Consider the following 16523-nt stretch of genomic DNA (forward strand, 5'->3'; position numbering starts at 1 on the left):
CGGCTCACGCCGCCGGACCTGTCTTAACGAAGCGCCGCTGGCGGGCCAAGGCGGGACGGGACGGGGCGGGGCGGAGGACGAGGCACTCAGGAGTCAGTGGGCGGAACCCGCGGCAGCAACAGCAGGGAGAGGAAGAGCTGGCCGACTTCATCGACTACCGGTCCTGGCGACAGTCGCAGTGGTTACAGACGGACTTTGCCCTCCCGCTGAGCGAGGACAGCCTGTCGTCGGCCTTGGACCTGGTCCCATCCTTCAGCGAGACGTGTATCGCCTTCAGGCTTGTGTCCCCCCCTTCACCCCCCCCGGATGAGGCCGGCCGCCGCCAACAGCAGCCATTGCCCCTCCTGACGAGCTACGTCGAGACGCTGACCAGGTCGCCGCCGTCGGCCACGAGGACCTGGCCAGGCACTACTACATCGTCGACCTGCTTCTGGCCGACGACGAGGTCAGGAGGTTCTCCGCCTGGGCGGGAAGGTTGCGGTGGAAGGGCGGCAAGACGCGAGGAGCTGGTTGTATGTAGCTACCCGGGTGCCCGCCCATCTAAGTCAGTCGGGGGTGGAGAGAGGGGGGAGGAGGCCACGCACGTACCGTACTGTAGGTCCGCATGGGGGAGGCGTGCTAGCAACTCCAGGAATCCAAAGTGTGTGTATGACACGGGATCGCCCTTATGTGCAGGTGTGTGTGTATGTATGTCGGGGCAGATGGAAATGGTCACGCATGGCATGGGGCGAAGATGGGGATGTGGAGAGAAAGATGGAGAAGGAGAGAGAGAACGGGCATCCTACGTAGAATAAACGCACATGGCTAAGCCGTATCTAGGCAATCGCGCACAAGCAAAGCAACACATGCGTACATATGTTGGTGATATGAGGAGCAGGGGGGGGGGCTGTGAGGTTGGGCAAACAACAGACATGTCTTCTTCCCGAGGCATCTAGGATGGTTGGCCACCCCACCCGGGTATCCTTGGCGCGTCCCCTCCCCTCAGCTTCTTTCTCTCCATTGCTGGGGGAGGAAAAAGCAAAGTCGCTCCCTCCATCGTACCGTATCGTACCGCCTCTCCGTTTCGGCCAGGTCAGGCCAGCACGGGGCAGGCATGGCCGGGGGTGCGTCGGGGCTTCCGTTGGACTGACTAGCACCATGGTAGGATAGGGAGAGACAGAGAGACAGCAGTAGAGGCTCTGGGGTCAGGGAGGCAACGGCCGGAGCACGTGACGGCGGCGAGCAGATGGCATCTATTTGATGCCTCCCCCTCCCCCCTTTCTCTTCCCGTCGTATAGGTGCCATTGAAGCCCCAAGTCGTAATTTGACGACGGCCCTATTTGCTGTGGACATTGTGCTCGATGCTCAGTGGTCCACCCGGTAGGAGAGCGGCAAGGAGGAAGACCCCCATCCAGAATATCGAAGGTATTGCGCTTCCAACGCCAAGTCTCTTGGCCCCCCTCGTCGCCCGTGAACCGGCGGCCCTCTCCCCACTGAGCAGGACCGGGGAGAGCAGAGAGGTGACGAACAGAAACAAGGGCCGGCCGGCCGGCTTGTTGATGAGCCTAGCCTTGTCCTGCCTTCCGAAGCCGCAGCCGGTCCGGTCCGGTCCGCACCGACTCAGGGCTCGCCGGCAATGACATGACCGACGACAGGCAATGGTCAAGCCCGATCCCGACGGCCCGGCCGCCGAGACAACACTTCCGGCCCGGCAACGGAAGTGGCACCCTCGAGTCTTTACCGGCTGTGTCAACTGCCGCCGCCGACACGTCAAGTGCGACGAGCGGACCCCCTCGTGCACAAACTGCACCCGCCTGAACCTGCCCTGCAACTTCGACCGCCGCTTCGTCTTCAAGGCCGTCCCTTCGCCCTCGGGCTCCAAGCGAAGGCCGTCGTCATCTGCCGAGCAACAAGCCTCGTCGGCCAGTTCCACCTCGGCCTCGCCTTGCAGCAACGAGGACCCCATCGAAGACGATGCCGTTGTCGTGGCGCAGGACCGGCCGCCCACGCCGGGCCAGGCCAGGCCCTCTGCTGCCGCCGCAGCCGTCGCACTCGCCCGTCCTGGAGCGGCGGCGTCTCCCCTCGGCTTCGACTTCGCCGTGTCCGGCAGCATGGTCTCGACCAGCTCCGCCTGGGGCGTTGAGTCGTCCTTCGACCTCGCCCGGCCCGACCCGGCTGCGCATATTGACTGCAACGAGACGCTCTACTACCATCACTTCCTTAGCACCGTTTCCACATATCTCATCATCTACGACACGCCCGCCAACGCCAACCCATACCGCATACTGCCCCAGCTCGTTGGCAACTCGGGCCTGCTCCAGGACACCATGAAGGCCCTCGGCGCCATGCACCTGTCGGGCCTCCGCCACGTGCAGGACCAGCGCATCCACCGCAGCGCGGCCATGAAGGCGTACGGTAGCGTCGTCACAAGGCTCCGAGATGCCGTTTCGTCGGGCCACCAGGCCAACCTAGAGCTCCTGGCGACGAGCCTGCTCCTGTGCATGTTCGAGAAGATGTCCTCGACCGACGACTCGTGGAAGATCCACTTGTTGGGGGCCGGACAAATCTTCCAGTCCATGTACAGCCCGCGCACGACCCTGCCCAACAGCGACGGCGCCGACGGCCTCGGCGTCGCCGCCAACCTGCCGCTCCGGCGCTTCCTCGTCTCCGTCATGTCCTACCTCGATGTCGCCGCCGCCTGCGCCACCGGCGGCGGCGCCCTCATCCCGGGCGACTACTGGGAGACGCTGGGCGGCGGGTGGGAATACAACCTAGGGGTCCCCAGCTTTGCCGAGACGCGCAGCTCGGCCGACCGGACCATGGCCCAGCTGCGCAGCGCGTGGTCCCGCGTCATGTCCATCCAGACGGACATCAGCAAGTTTGTCAAGCTGCTGCAGTCAGGGGTAGACGGCCGGCAAAGGAAGATTTTCCACGACGACATTGATCATCGCATAAAGAACTGGCACAAGAGTGCCCCGGACATGTTCCTGCGACTCGAGGGCATGGACGCGATACCCGAAGGCGCCCCAGAGGAGGAGGTGGAGGCTCTGACGGCGACAGCATGCATTCAGTGCTACGCCCTGGCCTGCACTGTCTATCTTGAGAGGGTCTCCACGAGGAGAATCGGGAGCGCGGCCTTTGACCCGGAGATCAAGAAGATCGTGGACAGGATCGTGACACTCATCCTCACCTTTTCTAGGGGCATCAATCGGCTGGCGATACTCTGGCCCTTTCTCACGGCAGGCATCGCCACGGTGGAAGTAGAGCAGCAACGCTTGCTGCGCGAGTGGTTATTGGGAATGAAGAGCTTTGGCTTCAAGGTAAAGCACACTGACCGACCCGACGCTGACTCTGCTGACGATGTGTTGCACAGCATGTTTGTCGCGTCTTGGACACTCTCGAGTACTCGTGGGAACAGATGAGGCAGTACGGCGGGCTAAACTATGACGAATTTGAGGTTATGATATCTTCCAACTTGGTTCCTTGATTTGGCGCAACATGGGGCGAGATAAACGGACAAACGAAGAAGGGGTAGAAGAACGAGGAAGCCTTCGGTAGCACCAGGGCACATGACGAGACGATTGCCATTCACTGCTTCTCCACCGCACAGGCGTCATGTCTTCTTGTTCCGCCTGGCGTCGTGTTCTTCCGCGCGCTGCTGCACCGTCAAGACGATGCCGTAACCCGAGGCCGTGACAGCACCATGAGCGTTTCTCCAGGCTTGACGACATCGCCGGGCGCGACGACGATGCTCTCGATGGCGAGGCCGGCCTGGGCCGTCGATGCCGCGACGTTGACCTCCATCTTCATGGCTTCCAGGGTGAACAGGACGTCGCCCGCCTCGATGGCGTCTCCATTTTGGACGTGGATCTTGTACACGCTGGCGTGCATGCTCGTCTGAATCTCCAGCGTCTCGTCTGCGGTCTTGAGTTAGGTAGCCCGGAGCACGTGATTCTACATGTCTTCACCGACGTCGTCCAAGGGAGGCAACGCATCCTTTTCTTCGACTTTTTGCTCCGCCTGCCACTGAGACAGGAGAAGCCTTTCTTTGTTGACGCCGAAAGTCAGCGGCTCGTCGGCCCCGACTGGCAGACGCCGCAACGCACTTGCCGACTTCAATGGCCGTGGCGGCCTGTTGTCTTGCCTCGAAAGCCGCCGCCTCCTCAGCGACGCTCTCGCAAAACTCGGAATACTCGCCGACGTCGAACTCGGTCTGGGTCGTGGATAACTCGTACTTGCCGGCCTGGCAGCGGCTGTGGATGTGCTCAAACTCGTCCTCGTCGACCGTGTAGAAGCTCAACTGGTCAAAGTTGTCAAAGAGCCATGGCCGGTCGCCGACGTCCTTGTTGACGCAGAACTTGTCCCAGCCCGGAAGCGTGCGACCGATATTAACGTAGCCGCCGGGAGAGTCCTGTGAGTGATTCCGCTGTTAGCCTCGTTCATGCCGACCATGATGCTGGGAGAGGCTCGCGACTGGGTCGCAGCAGAAGAAGCACCCGCCAATGCCGAGGCCGCCGGCGGGCGAAACGGTCCTCGACGGGCTGGATTTTGGCACCATCAGCCGCGCTCGCGGATCCAAGGGAATTCCAATTGGCGTCCCGCTCCAAAACCCGACACCCACGACGAGAATCCTCGTGCTCAGCACTTGCTCGAGAATTTCCTGCTTCGAGTCGAGGCCGTTGGAGCGAGCAATGAACTCTACCGGATCGGGAAGGTATGCTGCGTATGGGCGCTGCGTCGCCATGTACCGCTCCACGCATATCTTGTTGACTTCATCGTCAAAGACCATGGGCAGCCGAATGTGACGGCTTGATAGCTTCTTGGCCCCTGATCCGGAGCCTCGTTCGTCAACCAGGACGCGTTTGATGATGTCGACCAGGCCGCTCTGTGGGATGGGAAAACAATCGTATTCGACCAACAAGCCTGTCAATTCGTCAGCTTTCGTCGCTTACGCAGCTACGAGACGGCAGGGTTTACTGCATCCTATGGGCGTTATGAGGCAAACATCGCGGATGCCAGCCCGGTCGATTGCCTCGCCCACAGCCTGCACCCTGCAACGGACTTCAAGCTGCAACGATTGCAAGAACTCCACCGATATATATGAGTCTCCAGCCTGCCGCATTGTCACATCTCCGAGCCGGCAGATGATGGCTGTTGACCCAGTCTTCAACCCCAAGCCTGATGGAGGCGACAGGGGCAGCGGCTCGACGGGTTCAGAGTTTCCAAGTGCAAGGCTGGAGATAGCCTCGATAAATTCCTTCAGGCGTCTTCCAAGCTCCGTGGCAGACTGTATCGTCATCGGCGTAAAGAGAAACTTGTCGCCCGGCTTCATCTGGCCCACCTTGAATAGCTCGGCCCGTGGGATCAAATGGGAGGTGGTGAACCCGCCCAACGACGGGGCGTCCGCGGAGAAGATGACGCACGAGTCTCCAGTCCAGTTCAGAGCTCCAATGGGATAAGGATAGTCGAGGTAGTTGCTGGGGTGAGAGCCGCCTTCGCCACCCGTCTGTCTCGCCCAATATGGCTGTGATCCATGAAGGCGGACACCAATACGCGATGCCTGGTGCGACACGGTCCATTCGCTCGAGTAAATGGATTCTACGTCTTCTGGAGTCATGATATCAGGAGAATCGTGGGGGCCAGACAGACAGCAAACGATGTTTGAATCCCAGACTGGAATTCGAGGCGCCTGAAGCTCAAAGGCCTCGAACATGCCGGCCTTGTTCATCTCCAGGATGTCTCCGGCTACCAGCTGACGCCCCTGAAGTCCGCCAATTTCCACCACGGGATTCGTGGACTTGGCATTGAGGTACAGGGGTATGCCGGGGAAGCCGCCTCGGACGGCGAGATGGGTGCGGCAACCGCCGGACAGAGCACCCACCGACAACAGGGCGCCAGCTGGCACATCAAGACGCGTGTACATGGGAACAGGAGATTCGTCGATTTGAGCATCGGCCACGGCGCCCGCCATCGCCACGATGGCTTTCTGATGGAACTTGATTTTGGGTCCCGAGTAGGTAATCTCGAGCAGCTCGCAGCTGGGATCATTTCCTGCCACGCAGTTGGCGAGCTGCGCGTGCAGCGCAATCTATTGGACCCCCTTCTGGTATACCGAAGCCGACGCCACGCCGTCCTGGAAAGTCGTGGATTGTGGTGTAGCTGCCTGGGGAAACAATCTCCATGACGCAAGGTGTGTATTCGAAGCTCTTCAAGAAGTTGGTCGTTGTCCGTCCCTGAGAGAACGCAGAGGACTCGAGAATCTTGCGCAACAAGTCGGCGTTGGTGACAATGCCCTGCAGCTTGGTAACAGCCAAGGTCTGGGTAAGGGCGGAGATGGCAACGGCCCTGGTGCGGCCGTGTGCCATCACCTTTGCCAAGAGCGGATCGTAGGCAAGAGACATGATCGTTCCCGTCCGTACCCAGGTGCCGACCCGGACCCCCGGGCCGCCACCAAATTCGAGTTGCTGCAGCTGGCCTGGACTCGGCATATGGTTTTTGAGGGGGTCTTCGGCGTACACGCGGGCTTCAATGGCGAAATCTGTCGGGATGATCTTCTTGAGAGGGTCGAGTTTCATTGGACTCTCGGCTTGTTGGAGCAACAGCTCGACCAAGTCAATACCGAACCGCATTTCGGTGATGCCATGTTCGACCTGGAGTCGAGAGTTCATCTCCAGGCAGAAGAAGCTGGCAGTTGTGTCATCGACAAGGTACTCAAGCGTCCCTGCCGACTGATATTTGATGGCGCGGCCCAGCAGCTCTGAAGCCTCAAAGAGCTCTTTTCCAATCCTGGCCTGCTCTCGACAAACGGACTCGGCGACTCTTCGATAATCTTTTGGTGTCGCCTCTGGATAGAACACTCGCGTTCGCCCAATATGACGCAGTCTCCTCTTCCGTCTCCAAATATCTGGACTTCGATGTGTCTAGAGACAGGGTAATATCTCTCAAGGAAGACACGTGGATTCGAAAAAAAAGCCTCCCCTCGGCTCACTACACTGGCAAACGATGAACGCAGCTCGGACTCATTTTCGCAAATGTGGAAGCCCTGACCGCAAGTTAGGCTCACCTTGTGCATGAACATATGGAGAGTACAGGCATCACTTCTCACCATTCCGCCACCTCCGGCAGTGGCCTTGAGCATGGCCTATATGCTGATCAACACAGCCAGTCCTCAAGTGCCCGTCGTCGAGAGATGAATATTGGATATCCTATCTTTTCCACAGCCATAGCAGCGTCTTCTTCGTCTTCTAGGATGCCTGATCCTGGACAGATCGGTACTCCTATGCTCGCAGCGAGATCTCGCGCGCGACCTTGGATGCCGAACGTCGAGATGTGCTCTGGCTCGGGGCCGACAAAGACAGCCCCAGCATCCCGGATGGCCACGGCAAACTCTTGATTCTCCGATAGGAATCCATATCCTGGGATCACGTACTGGACGCGGTTCTGCTTGATCAGGCCGACTATCTCCTCGATGTCAGTGTAAGACGATACCGGAAGAGAGACGTCGGCCTCGGTGACGTGCGGGCTGGATACGTCCGTCGACGTGTATATCGAAACGATATGAAAATCCAAACGCCTAGCCGCTTTCAATATGCGGTTAGCAATCTCCCCACGATTGGCGATGAGCAGCCTCCTCGGCGATTCCTTGCCCATGGTGCTCGTTGATATGGGCCTCCGACGACACGCTTCCGCTCAAAGGCGGCTGAACTCCCTGACAGTTACCCCAACTTGCCCCTCACTCTTCAAGGCGCAGCTCACCGCTTTATACGTGTCAGCTTCCTGTAGCTCGAGCAATCCACGGGCTATACCTCGCTCCATATCCGAGTATAACCACATCCTAACTAGGCATCGCGGCTGCGCAACAGTGCAGATGGCTATTTGACGCTGCGGATAGTACCTACAGGTCGCCGACGTAGTAGGTTCGGTAAAGGGGGACAAGGCTCATGAATACCGGCGACGAGACATTTCAGATCTCCCATCCTCGAGGAGCATGTGCGCACCCGGCGAAGATGGCGGGAGCCGAGGGAGAAACGCGACCATTTCAATTCAACATAAACATCTGGGCAGGAACCAAGGAATTACGGTATGCCGACCCATGATGCTGCGGACTTCGGTAAGCCCATGGAGGCGGAAACAGACGGAATATTCCGAGTGGTGCGGTGGGCTGTCTCGGGGCTCTCGACGTCCATTTCAAACCTCGTCATGATAAGTCGCAGCCAACACGACTCACCTTCGTCTCCTGAATGCAGCAGGCACCCCCCTTTGATGTTCATCACAACTCACCTTGCCAGCTCGGCAGCAGCAGCAATATCCAGGGTGACGCGCGCCCGGCAAGGATCCAATGCCATGCAGCGACATCTTCGAGGGCTGGAGCGCCCTCGGGAGCCCGCTCCAGAGATGACCAATACATTTATTATTCGGATCTACGGACGACGCTCCTGTTTACCCCGGATGTCCCCGCGTCCCCACATGATGCCTCTTTAGGCAGCCATTGTTTTGCCCGAAACCGAGGATTTACGGACGGCGCCCTGGCGAGTTTGAGTTTGCGCGACCTAACGAATCTAGGCAGTTATAGCACATAAAACAGCCCGGAGCGGCAGACAATAAGCAGGGAGCTTCGTCAGTTGCTACCTGACGTTCCAGTCGACAAAGTTATATAAACTTTGGCATTCGGCGCAACAAGAGCCAAGGCCGGCATCTAACATTCCCAAACTCTGCCCCCGGTTTACCAAATTTCTTTGATAGAGCGTTCGCTTAGCCGGTCTAAGGTACGGTACGTTTGTGCGCGAAGCCGCAAAAGTTGGCGAGCTTGACCATCATCTTCCCCGAAAGGACATAAGAAACCCGCGCTTCCTTTCCGACAGAGCTTCAGAATGGCAACTTTGCTTGAAAACCAGCCCATTTTCCCCTCCCAGTTTACGGGCGGTCCAGGCGAAGCCGCCGCTTCGACGGAAGCAAGCATGAGCCCTGTATCGTGGCAGGCTGTCGCCGAGGTTAGTCCATACGGTCTTGTTGAAAGTCTGAAGAACCAACTTGCTCACCTGCTGGCCTACAGCGCGTTCAAAATGATCGAGCCTCGGCCATTCCGGCAAAATGGGTGATTCCACCGGCGAAGCTAGACGCGGCGCAACGGTCAACCACGCGAGTGATCGATCTACTACCGAGCCTATTGTCTCACCATGAGCTGCAAATCACGGCGCTTGGTGCGTCCGCCCTGGCGGCCAAGATCAGAGGCGGGGGGTATTCGTGCCTGCAGGTCGCCGAGGCATTCTTGCATCAAGCTGCTGTTGCCCACCAGTTGACCAACTGCTTGACCGAGATCTTCTTCGCCGAGGCTCTGGAGCAAGCTCGTCAGCTCGACCATGTTCTCCAGACTACCGGTAAACCGGTCGGCCCTCTGCACGGGGTGCCCGTGTCCGTAAAGGATCATTTCAATGTCAAGGGCCAGCGTACGACGGCGAGCTACATCTGCTTTGCCGCCCTGCCCGTCAAGGATAACGACGCTCACATTGTGGAGATACTGCGCAACGCCGGTGCCGTGCTGTATGCGAAGACCAACAACCCGCAATGCATGATGGCGCTGGAGACGGTGAGCAACATCTATGGACGGACGCTCAATCCTTGGAACACAAAGCTGGGTGCTGGCGGCTCCAGCGGCGGGGAGGGCGCACTCCTTGCCCAGCACGGCTCGCCCCTCGGCGTCGGTTCGGACATCGGAGGGTCGGTCAGGGTGCCGGCAGCCTTCAATGGTCTGTACGCCTTCAGGCCATCGGCAAACCGCGTCCCCATGTTTGGGCTTGAATGCACCATGGTGGGGTTCGAGTCAATCATGGCTGTTGCGGGACCGATGGGACACAACGTCGAGGATCTCGAGCTGTTCTTCCAGATTGTCTCTGACGCCAAGCCGTGGCTGACGGAACCGCTCATGGCCATGCCCTGGAGGTCACAGATTGATTCTATGCAGAGCGAAAAGCTGAGAATCGGCATCATGGTCTGGGACGAGGTTGTCATGCCGCACCCCTACATCACAAGGGTCATCAAGGACGTCGCGGCCAAGCTAAAGGAGGCCGGCCATGATGGTAAGCTGCTACGCGATCGCAACGCCAGAGGCCAAAGCTAACCCTTGGGCCACTTCCAGTCTTTGATTTTGAACCATACGACCACAGAAGAGCGTGGGAGGAGATTACACTGCCCTCGTATTTCACAGACGACGCCCTGAACATGAAGAAGGCTCTTGCAGCGGGCAACGAACCCATGCTCCCGTCTGCCAAACGTCTGATAGAGGATCCCATTGTGAGGGAACTGTCGATTGAGGAAACCTGGAAGGTAAAAGCCATCGCCCACTCCATCCCCTTTTCCTCGCGGTTGCGCCTTGTCAATGCTAATCGTCGTCGTGTTTAGCTCAACATTGCTCGCGACATCTACCGTTTCGATTACCTGCAAAAATGGGCCAAGACTGCCAGCCAATCAGCCTCTGGCAAGCCCATGGATGTGCTCATTTGCCCTGTTTCGAGCGTGAATAGCACGCCGCACGACGTCAAGCCTTGGTGGGGATACGGCTCTCAATGGAACCTGCTCGACTATCCTGCGGGCGTGCTTCCTGCCGGAAAGGTTCTGGAGAGCGATGCGTATCCCGACGGCTACCAGTCGGCCAATGAGCTAGACAAGGAGAACATGGAGCTCTGTAAGTCTATTTCGGGTCTCCGCACACCGGTTTCGTGCTGCTGACGCAAAGCAGATGATAACAGCATGTATCTGGGGATGCCGGTGGCTATTCAGGTGGTTGGGCCAAGGCACGAGGACGAAAAGGTCATGGGGGCAATGAGTATCATTGACAAGGTGATTCATGCCTAAAGACTCGAGCTGGCTCGATGACATGGCAATGGGGCTGGCAGACTGCTTCTTCACCTCGATCATGGTTTCATTCTTGTGGCATTCCGACTTGTGATATCAAGACCTCCTCCCCGTGCATCCACCGCGCTTTTCTGGGCTTGCAGAACGTGTTTCCATCCCGCGGACCGTACTTTTCGATTCGTTCCTCGAGGTTCGCAATGCTCTCATCGAGACTCCAGGTCGGCCTACGCGAAGTGCTCTTCGTTAAAGTCATCCACCACGTCCCTGGTCACGCCGGCCACCTGAGCCGCGCCGGGCGTGTCGCTGTGAACGCACAGGCTCAGCGGCGCCGAGCTCAGCTTCAAGTCGACCACGTGCTTCTTGTGCTTCCCCTCCTTCGTATCCCTGCCCTCGATGGTGCCGCTGCGCAAGGCATGAGCCAGGCGCACCCGCACTGCCTCGGGGTCGACGGCGTCGTGCGTTCGCGGGATGATGCAGTCGCCGTTCTCGTCGTACTCGAGGTCGGCGATGACTTCCTGGACAAAGGGGATGCCCAGGTCGGCGGCGGTCGTCTCCATGAGCGTGTTGGACGCGCCGATCAGGGGCACGGGCGCGCCGTCGTGGGTTGTGAAGTGCCGGACGGCGTGGCACACGGCTTCGCAGATGGCCTTGTCCTTGGCCATGACGCCGTAGAGGGCTCCGTGGGGCTGCCCGGGTTGTGGCATATTAGCTTCTCGGCTCTTCGAAAGGAGGAGGAAGTCAACTTCATCATGCTCACCGTCCACGGCCCATGGTCTGGGCAAGACTTACACTGACGTGAGACAGATCAAGGCCCTCAATATCAAGAAACGCCTTGAGCGCCCCAATCTGGTAGATGACCATCTTCTCGCACTCGAGGGGGTCCATCTTCATCTCGCGCCGGCCGAAGCCCTGCTAGTCGGGGAACGAGGGGTGAGCCCCGATACGGACCTCGTGGCGCTGGGCTGCCTTGACCGTCCTGTACATGACCACGGGGTCGCCGGCGTGGAAGCCGCAAGCGATGGAGCAGGAAGTGATGTGCGGCATGATGGCTTCGTCGACACCCTTTTGTTTGGGCACGGGGGGGCAGGCCACATCGTCTCTCGACGTTAGCCGTTTGGTCGTTGGAGGGCCTAGACGCTGGGCAGAGATCGGGAGGAGGGGGCGAAATACCATCGTCCAGTTGCCGAAGGCTTCACCCATGTCACAATGGACCTCGACGGGCTTGGAAGCCCAGCGCAGGGGAGCCGCGGCCATGATGCTTTCAAGGTTGTGAGAGCGGCGATGGTCCCGCGTAGAGGTTGCCGGTTGCCATGATGGCTTCAAATGAGGAGCGAAGTTCGAAGCTCTTGTATCGGCTTGGCAGACTTGCAGAGGAGAGCTCCAGAGAAGAGGGGCTAGGATATGTATAAAGAGCGGCCGAAGGTATAGTTGCCTCGTCCATCTCTATACAGGTACCGACACGGCCTGGCCATGAACGTGTGGCTGCCACTCTATGCCGTGCAACATGGTCCCCCCTTTCTCTTCCTGACCTACATATATTCTTTCCAGCTCCTTCCCGTCTGATCACCTCCTTTCTTCTCCTCATCCTCGAATCTTCTGCATGTGAATGGGAGAAGCGGGACCTTTTCTGAGCCCCGTATGGAGCCGAGTCGCCAGGCTCTTTTACTATTTTCCATTCTTTCCCGGCAGCGTCCTCCCACCAGATATTTTATACTGGACCCCGTTCTTAGCTACCCGGATTTCCGTTGTATGAGCGGCTTGCTGGCTTCCTAGCCCATGTCTGTCCGGCGAGATCGAGGATCGGGGCCTGCTCTCTGCTTGGACGGGAACCGGCGCTCTCATCATATGCTGTGTCCCGCTCCTCTGCGCCATTCACAGCATCGAGTGAATATAAGGCGCATACCTACTGCACTGTCTCTTCGGAAAGCTACTCCCATGTCGCCCGAAAGCCCGGGGTTTGAATGGCTCCTTGCCGTTCATCGTCTAGTCACAGGAACCCCCTGAGCCGGCTCTCGAACACTCTTTACTTCGTAGCCTTTGTGAGTCGATACCGTGCCACGTTCATGCGCTCTTTCATTGCTGGTCCTACTCGTTGTACCTTTTCTACGACGCGCACTGTCCGGTTCTTCTGCAGTCTCGACTCTATTAAGTGAACTTTTCCAGCGCCAGACGATGCAGCACGAGCCAGATTTCAATTCGTATCACGCATATATATCGATGCTATGCATTGGCTGTCGATTGAATCCCAAGACACAGACGACGGGCAGAGCTTAACATGCAACTCCTACACATGAAAGTCTTGCAAGCCTCTTATACAACTTCCAGGGTGTAGTTGGGCTTCTCATGGCCCCTAGATCAGCAGCTTCAGCTTCGAGTTGGGACTCGCCGCTCCATCCCTACTCTTCGTTGAAAAGCGCCATTTGTTTCTTCGCCGCCTCCGGGCTAGAAGACTAAGCAATCGCTTTGTTCGCGAATAGCATCAGGACAAGAAGAATACCGTGTCCGCGGTTATGGATTTTGCCACTTTGTTGCTGCACTGAACAGTAGGGGAGCAGCGAACATGGACGGCATGTGCAAGGCAACTACAATTGAGCTGCCTGTGAAAAGAATTACACCACGCAGGTGTCGGTGTTATCTCATGTCCTATAAAGGGACACAGCTCCTTCAGTTGCATTTGCGTTTCGCCCGCCCAACGTGCTCTCTCAATAGACCCTTTCACGCATCACCCACAATTCTCTCTCGTCCTACCGACGGAGCCACCAAAAGCAAACACGGCGAAGCCAGACTTCCTTGTAAGCCAGCAAGCGTCCAGTCGGCCATAACCAACCTCGCAACCATGTGCATCGTGGAGGATATCCTGCCCATGTGCCTGTGCGCCAAAGGAGAGGCATGCGCGAGGAGATTCGACAACCGGCGGATCGGCGGCGACCTTCTTCATCCCCTGGGGCCGCAGTCGAACCCAGGGCATAAGCCGCGAAGAGAGGTGTGCGACGATCGCCTGCGGGAGCACGGCGCGAATGCCATAGCGTCTCAAAAGTGCGAAAACACCATCAACGCCTATGGACAAAACACCGTTTTTTATCAACGATCGGACAAGTTGTGTCAGGACTGCGAAGAGAATTGCGTTGGAAGGCGAGGGTCGATGGCGCTCGAGCCGCGGCCGAGGATGGCGGCAACTCGCTGGTTCGCCGACAAGTTAACAGAAACAGTAAGCCCGTCGAATCTTTCAAGCGACACGGGAATCGATGGATGCGGAGGCACAAGAGCAGTGAAGGAGCACACTCCGCGCACTCCTTGGCCCGATCCTCCGTTGCTTTACATGAGCATCATAAACCTAGCAACCAAGGGGGGGTGTGACTCGGTTTGGGACATAGAGAGGGATGGCCAGGAAGAAAAATAGGACGATCAGAGGTGAAGAATTTGGATGGGAGTTGAAGAGCCGTTTTGCAGCACACGAGGCCGGAAGCGTCACTCCATCGTAGACGCGTGAGAATATAAAACAAGGCGTAATACAAGAACAGAACCAGGACCATACTTTCCAAGATGAATATATCAACGCCAACCAAGTCCGAGAAACCAGAAACGCCCTTGCACCTTCGTCGGGTATCATGCTCTCGCGTTCTTTTGAAAAATCCCCCTCCCCAACGAGGTCGAGACCCCTTTACCTTTGTAGAAGCCGCGGCGCCGTCGTCTCCGTCTCTTGTGACTCGGTTCGCCGGCTGATGCCGCCAGCTTGGTCATCTCTGCTTGTCCCTTGGCTGGATTCCAACAAGGCCTGCCGATCCGCCTGACGCATCTGCTGTTGTGCGGAACAGCCGTCGAGGCATTCCGCACCCTCCTCCGGAACGGCGACGAGGACGTGATCGCTGGTGTAGCTCGGGCCCCGGGGCCTCGTTTTGATCGAGGGCGTACTTGACTTCGCCTCGGCCGAGCTGGCCGCATCGAGACTGAGCCTCCGGCCGTTGCGGCGGGCCACGTAGTCGTCAAACTGCGTGTCACGCTGGTGGCTGTAGATGCCGCCGTGGGAAGCCGTCTGCTCCGCGCCCTCGGGGTCTGCCGGCTCCGGGGCGGCAGCGTGGATGCTGTGGCGGATCGAGGCAAGCGACGGCCGCTTGTCAGAGGAGCTCAGGATGCTGTGGCGGCTCGAGTAGGAAAAGTCGTCTTCGTCGTTGAAGCCGTAGCCTTTGAAGTTTACGGGGCGGACGTAGTCGTCGTAGGCCGAGAGGCGGCGATAGATGACGATGGCATATACGGCCAGCACGACGGCCGTGACTCTGCAGGCGGACGGGTGTAAGAAAGACACGATTATGACGACTGCGTTGTCCCAACGAGGACGGGGTGCAACGGGAGCAACTTACATCAAGGCGGCGTCAAGGCCGAGCCCGACGATGGAGTAGTGCGCTTCGGCACGCACGACGTAGACGGTGATGTCGAGGGCGAGGATGGCCAGCGCGCAGGCCAGCTTAACGACGTGGGTGAAGAGCATGGTCCAGGGCGTCAGCGACTCGGCCATGAGCTTGGCCATCTCGAACAAGGTGCAGCAGGCGGCGACAAAGGACAGGGCGATGTTGGCGGCTTCCCAGCTGCGTCGCCGTTGGGTCAGTCACTCGGCTCGCAGCCATGAGAAGGAAGAGAGGGGGAGAGAGAGAGACGGGCTCGGGGCAGGCAGGACATACGCAAACTCGACCGTCGGCGTCCCCCCCGTGGCCTCCCTCTCTGGGTGGTTCTTGACCGAGTCGCCCAGCCGCCAGGCAAAGAGCCCCGTCATGGCCATGGCCAGCACCAGCTGCAGGGCCCAGAGGGGGAGGAGGAGGGCGAGGCGCCACTTGGCGCGGTCGAACTGTGCCCGCGCTCGGTGGTTTGCCATGGCCGGGGACACTCGCTGTTTCTTGGCGAGGGAAGCAAGGGTCTCTTCCTTGTAGCCGTGTCGTCTGCCGGGTTTGCTGTCTGTTCCTCGTCTCTGTGCGAGGCAACAGGTGTCTCTCGTTCTCTCTCGCTGTCTTTGTCTCTGGTCTCTGAATGGCCTCGTCGTCTGTGAAAGGGCGTCGACTCTTCCTCCGTCTTCCAATACCTTCGTCGTCGGTCGCCCTGGTCCAGTGGATGCGTCTTGCTGCTGTCCAGGTGTCGGTGGCGATCATCAAGAAGCCGTGGCCTGGCCTTGAGTCACTCGAGCATTTTCAAGGCCCCGGCCCTCGATCCGTCGTTCCATCTCGATCAAGACGCCATTTCCCGAGCAGCAGCCAGCGACCTTTTATCCATGCCCATGTCCCCGCAACCGCCTCGCCGTGCAGACCAGTACGTGCAGGACCAGTGCGTGCAGGACCAGTGGGGGACGGCAAGGCGCCCTCGCACCCTCGCTGTGCAATCACGCTGGATGCCCGAACGCGACACTGACATGAACCCTGGACGACGCCAGTTGCTGCGGGCCAATACGCCCCAAGGGCCTGCGGCCGAAGGAAGCTGACATGGGCAGGGAGGGCTCTAGCCCCCGGGAGCCTGCAGGATGGAGGTGATTGCAACCCACTGCATCGGGCGCTTTCGCATAACAGTAGAAGCACGTCGGCCTGAGCCGTTTGCTCTTCGAATGAAGAAAAAGCAAAGGGTGGCTGCAGATTTGTCCCACAAGGTCGAATCCAACAGCACGCATACAGGAGTCTCAACTCGACCGTCTGGATCCAACACCCAACAGTCCG

At 58.7% G+C, this 16523-nt stretch overlaps 5 protein-coding genes across 5 annotated transcripts; 2 read left to right on the top strand and 3 right to left on the bottom strand.

Moving 5' to 3' along the window:
* Positions 1–1637: 1637 nt before the first annotated feature.
* HRG_03474 (fungal specific transcription factor domain-containing protein) lies at positions 1638–3466 on the top strand (the record flags this gene model as incomplete). The annotated part of the gene is made up of 2 exons (XM_044861945.1): positions 1638–3299; positions 3353–3466. The coding sequence occupies 2 exons, from the start codon at positions 1638–1640 to the stop codon at positions 3464–3466; spliced, it is 1776 nt and encodes a 591-aa protein (XP_044722971.1).
* Positions 3467–3645: 179 nt separating this feature from the next.
* On the bottom strand, positions 3646–7629 carry HRG_03475 (carboxyltransferase domain-containing protein; the record flags this gene model as incomplete). The annotated part of the gene is made up of 9 exons (XM_044861946.1): positions 3646–3896; positions 3948–4005; positions 4052–4390; positions 4451–4902; positions 4957–6030; positions 6092–6770; positions 6968–7021; positions 7085–7120; positions 7255–7629. The coding sequence occupies 9 exons, from the start codon at positions 7627–7629 to the stop codon at positions 3646–3648; spliced, it is 3318 nt and encodes a 1105-aa protein (XP_044722972.1).
* Positions 7630–8849: 1220 nt separating this feature from the next.
* On the top strand, positions 8850–10830 carry HRG_03476 (amidase domain-containing protein; the record flags this gene model as incomplete). The annotated part of the gene is made up of 5 exons (XM_044861947.1): positions 8850–8969; positions 9032–10055; positions 10115–10302; positions 10378–10660; positions 10715–10830. 5 exons carry the CDS (start codon positions 8850–8852, stop codon positions 10828–10830), a joined length of 1731 nt encoding a protein of 576 aa, XP_044722973.1.
* Positions 10831–11054: 224 nt separating this feature from the next.
* Positions 11055–12084, bottom strand: HRG_03477 (lamB/YcsF family domain-containing protein; the record flags this gene model as incomplete). The annotated part of the gene is made up of 3 exons (XM_044861948.1): positions 11055–11516; positions 11620–11721; positions 11779–12084. 3 exons carry the CDS (start codon positions 12082–12084, stop codon positions 11055–11057), a joined length of 870 nt encoding a protein of 289 aa, XP_044722974.1.
* A 2407-nt stretch (positions 12085–14491) lies between these two features.
* On the bottom strand, positions 14492–15697 carry HRG_03478 (uncharacterized protein; the record flags this gene model as incomplete). Its single annotated transcript, XM_044861949.1, has 3 exons — positions 14492–15104; positions 15189–15413; positions 15507–15697. 3 exons carry the CDS (start codon positions 15695–15697, stop codon positions 14492–14494), a joined length of 1029 nt encoding a protein of 342 aa, XP_044722975.1.
* Between the last annotated feature and the right edge of the window lie 826 nt (positions 15698–16523).

This window comes from Hirsutella rhossiliensis, assembly GCF_020360975.1.
Source record: "Hirsutella rhossiliensis strain HR02 chromosome Unknown scaffold00003, whole genome shotgun sequence".
NCBI lineage: Eukaryota > Fungi > Ascomycota > Sordariomycetes > Hypocreales > Ophiocordycipitaceae > Hirsutella > Hirsutella rhossiliensis.